Raw genomic sequence first — 4,094 nt, 5'->3', positions numbered from 1 at the left:
CACACCACAAATACCTCCTCACACAACACCCCACCCCACACGCCCCTGACCACACCCCTCCACTGCCTGAGGAGAACCTCAGTTGGGTTTCTGAGAATCTGCAGGCAAACACGAGCTGACACGTTTCCCACCCACAAACAACTGCTGTCTTTATTTGATTCTTAAAAGGTCACAGAGGAGCTCTCCCTGCAGGGCTCTGTGTGGATCCTTAACCCCAGTTCTCATGGAAGCAACAGGCTGAGTGTCCCCTGAAGAATGGTGGGAGAAGACCAGACTTCCCGGGAGGGATCCTCAAGTCAGAGTGTTGCTGATGAGGATGGAGGCAAAAATCAGAAGGAAGGTTGATTCCCCAAAGGGCTCAGCTCCTTCAGGAAGGTCCTCCTCAATTGTCTGCCCACCAACTATGTCTCTCTCAAAATTGGAGGGTCCTCCTGAATTACAACGCATACTATTGCAACAATTAACAAAATAGAAATTGGTAGTCTTTGTGATTTTTCTGCCAGGACTTGCTGGAGGAATTTCTTCCTCTTTATAGACAAAAGTGCAGTTTTTTGTACAGTTCTTGAAAATGAGGACTTCACGAGAGTTCACACCTAAAAGAGAAACAGAGATCCCAAATTTCATGGTTCTGCGTGCAAGCATAGCAACCTAGTAACAGGCACAGCTTTCTGCACATCCACACGGGATATCCCCAGTGTCACAGCACCAAGTACAACCCTGGATAAAGAAATTACATCTAAGTCACTGGTGGGGGTGGGCGTGGGGGGTCCTGCCTGCTCCAGGAAAAGTATCTCTGGAGGACAGTGTTCTCTCCATGCTGCCACCTTCATCTCTGCCTCTGGCCCTCCCTGAAATGGGTTATGATAATATGCACTGAACACAATCACGTGAGTCCTCTGTAAGAGAGAAACAGGGAAGGAGGTAGTGGGAAGTCGACGCTCGAGACTGGAGTGACGCATCTGCAAGTGAAAGGAGGCCAAGGATGGTGGGCAGTCTTCAGAAGCTGAACTAGACGGTGGGAAGGGGTGCTACCACAGAGGTTCCAGGGTGAGTGATTTCCAGCAAATGCTGCAGACTCTGGCCTCTAGAACAGGAGAAGACCAATTTGGCTGTTTCCAGCTACTTAGTTTTGGGTCGCTTATTCTGCAAGTCAAACAGTGGGAACTGTAGTACCAGACAGACTTGCCGACATCAAGGGAGGATGATAGCAAGATGAGTCCAACACAGATTTCCATGAGGTGGAGGTCAGACACCCTTCTCCCCGCCCACACTCAGAACCAATGCGGACACCAGGTATCCCTCCCAAAGCACTCTCTTTCATCTCAGTAGAGAAGCAAAGAGGCAGTTACTGGAACTTCTTTGATGTCAGATATACATAAAATTATCATGACACCTGAAATATCAGTGTCTTCTTGGGAGCTACTGGAGAAACAATCTAATAAGGAGGGGGATGAGGGTACTGGCTGAATTCCTAGACTGAGGGGACTGACAGAGGTAGACCCTTTCTGTAGGACTGGCAGGGCCCCATCGGCCCTGAGTGTATCCCCTCAAGGCAGGCCCCTCTCCGCTCCATCAGGACATTTAGCTCAAACCTGCAGTATTGGTCTTTATTACTTTTCCTCTGTTTCTCAATTGCCTGTTTTTCCTTATCTGCTTGACTTTTACATGAACAAATGAGTTCACCTGGACGCATACAGCACTCTGGGTCCATCACTGTAGAAGTGTGGTGGGCTTGCCCCAGGTATTGAAATGGACCTACGTAAGTTTTGACATCCAGACCAGGGCTAGAGGCATTCTTCTGTGTCTGCAGGCATGTTGCACACCTCACTTTCAAACGGGTCTGGGTATTCTCACCAACGAAGAATTTCATCTCAGTTTGTCATACTGTGGTGACTTGGATGTTGTGATGCTACTTCAAATAGCAGGGAAGTCAGACATAGAACTGTAATCGTACAAGGAAGAACTACCTGTATGAAGATTCACATATATGTACCACCTACTAAAGCAAGTTCAAGATGAAGAAATGGATGATTTTACCAACTCTGCAAGTCTGAAATGGAACAAGTATGCAATCAAGGTGCACTAATAATAAATGGTAACTAAACTGAAGTTGGAAGCCAAGAGAAAAGAGTGACAGAATGACATCAGCATATAAGTGACAGATTACACAATCCTACCACTGGTATCACACGCAAGGATAATCTTCCTGAGGCTTGTCCAAAAGGGCCTGCAGCAGTCTATCTACTGGCAACTATCAGAAATGCAACCTAGATTCAAGAGAAGCTGTAGATCAAGGGATATCATGGCTGAAGGTAGAGAGATCATGGCAAAGAGCAGGGAATGTAAGAGAGCAGCTTACTTGGTTTCATTTCTTATGCAAAGACATTAAACTAGGAGTACCATATGGAGAACACTGAAGAAGGAGAATTAAAAATCACTTCGTCATGACCTTGGGCTATTGCTTAGGGTCTCTGTGAGTTCTAGTCAACTGGAAAACACTTAACAACAACAAATATGAACTGCAGACCAAACAAATAACCTGAGACTGTGAACTATATGAAGACGAATCTGGCATTGGGATTAGACAAAGACTTATCAACAACTGGCATGATGTAAAAGTGAGAACCCTGTTGTCGGGAAATGAACAGGACTAGAAGCACTTACTAAAGAGACTCAGAGTACAGAGCGCAGGGTGGAAACACCTCAACATCAAACCTATGCTCGTCCCCATAGTTAGAGACAAGTTGGAAATAGTCATGGAGTTCATTCCACACAGATCCACCATGGTAGGAGCAGTCAAGAAATCAAAAGAAGAATGGCAATAGTCCAGAATATGAGGTGCACAGGTAAACGGACTGGAGGGTGCATTTACAGCAATAAGTGAATGAAAGCCCAACTTTCTGTAATTTTTTGTTAAATAACAATTAAAAAACATGAAAAGATGTGCCACACTGGGCAAATCTGCTCTTTTTTTTAATTTCCATTCATTCATTGTTGCACTATTTTCTCTACCCTCCCCCCCAGTCGTTCCTATTACCCCCCCTTGTCCATTGCCACAGTGCTTGTCAAAGCCAGTTCTGATTAATCTCCTTTGTCAGTGTGTCCTTTGCCATTCCCTATCACTCCTCCTTTAGAGAGACTTCACCCTGATTCATAAGGAAAAGGGGACGGCATATTCTCTTAGCTACTTCCTGCTGGAAAGGGACGCTGTAGGTTTCAGGGTGAAGATCTTCTCTCACTACTCTAAAGGGTCTCTTTTGGCAATAGGAAACACATAGACTATTATAGAGATTGAGTCTGGAATTTAGATGCACTGTTATCAATTGTGCTTAGCCGTGCATGTTCATATCTTTGAAGATGTAACATGGAAGTGTTGGAGCCTAGAAGACACAAATTTAACTAACAAGTTAAAAGTACATGAGTCAAAAATTAAAAAGCAATAATATTCCAGGTAGAGGCTCTAATAGTGGCACAAATCAAGTTACAGAGGGAAGGCAGTTCTTACAATAAAAGGCCTATTGACTAGCACTTTGTCTATTATATTATAAAGGTTAGGAATCACAAGATGTAGAGGCTCAACTATGTCATTTATGGTTCTTAAGTCCTGGAGCAAATTTCATCTACCACTGGGTTGTTTTACAGCTCGGAAGTCCACATGCAAGGCAGAGGTGAAGAAAGGAACTGCTTATGAGGTTTTCCATCAATTCCAACAGCTAAGAAATAGTGAGAAGAGCTGGGACCTCAGAAGGCTTTTAGGACCAAATAGTAGGCTTGTGTCCAGGAGAAAACTAATATACTTACCAATAATGTTAATGCTCACCCACAGCTCTTCTGGGAGGATCTAAATCGCTGAAGTGTCCTCCTTTGTTTCCAGCTGGGAGCTGGGGCCTGTCAGCCATGAGGACCTGATGTGGGCCACCCTTGGCCATATGTGCTTCAAATCCACACTTAAAGCAAGTGGGAGCTTCCTCTCTACTCCCTTGTCTATCTGTGGCTCTCGTCTGTGACACTGTCTACTGAAGTGGCCCAGCTTTCCACAGTGGAAGCAATTCTGACCTCCTTTATTACCTTTGGTTGGCACTGTATATGAGTAA

General features: G+C 44.8%; 1 protein-coding gene across 1 annotated transcript in view; it reads right to left on the bottom strand.

Moving 5' to 3' along the window:
* Positions 1 to 291: 291 nt before the first annotated feature.
* The window catches only part of LOC102853504 (glycosyl-phosphatidylinositol-anchored molecule-like protein-like), a 12,015-nt gene continuing 8,212 nt past the window's right edge, over positions 292 to 4,094 (bottom strand). The window contains exon 3 of the mRNA XM_006879440.1: positions 292 to 593. Within this exon, the coding sequence (XP_006879502.1) occupies positions 292 to 593 (302 nt within the window). The remainder of the gene's footprint in view (positions 594 to 4,094) is intronic.

The sequence above is a fragment of the Elephantulus edwardii genome, unplaced genomic scaffold (genome assembly GCF_000299155.1).
Source record: "Elephantulus edwardii isolate Elephantulus edwardi_28Jun2011 unplaced genomic scaffold, EleEdw1.0 scaffold00003, whole genome shotgun sequence".
NCBI classification, from domain to species: domain Eukaryota; kingdom Metazoa; phylum Chordata; class Mammalia; order Macroscelidea; family Macroscelididae; genus Elephantulus; species Elephantulus edwardii.
The sequence above is the reverse complement of the archived record's forward strand: the minus strand, read 5'-3'. Positions and strand labels throughout refer to the sequence as shown.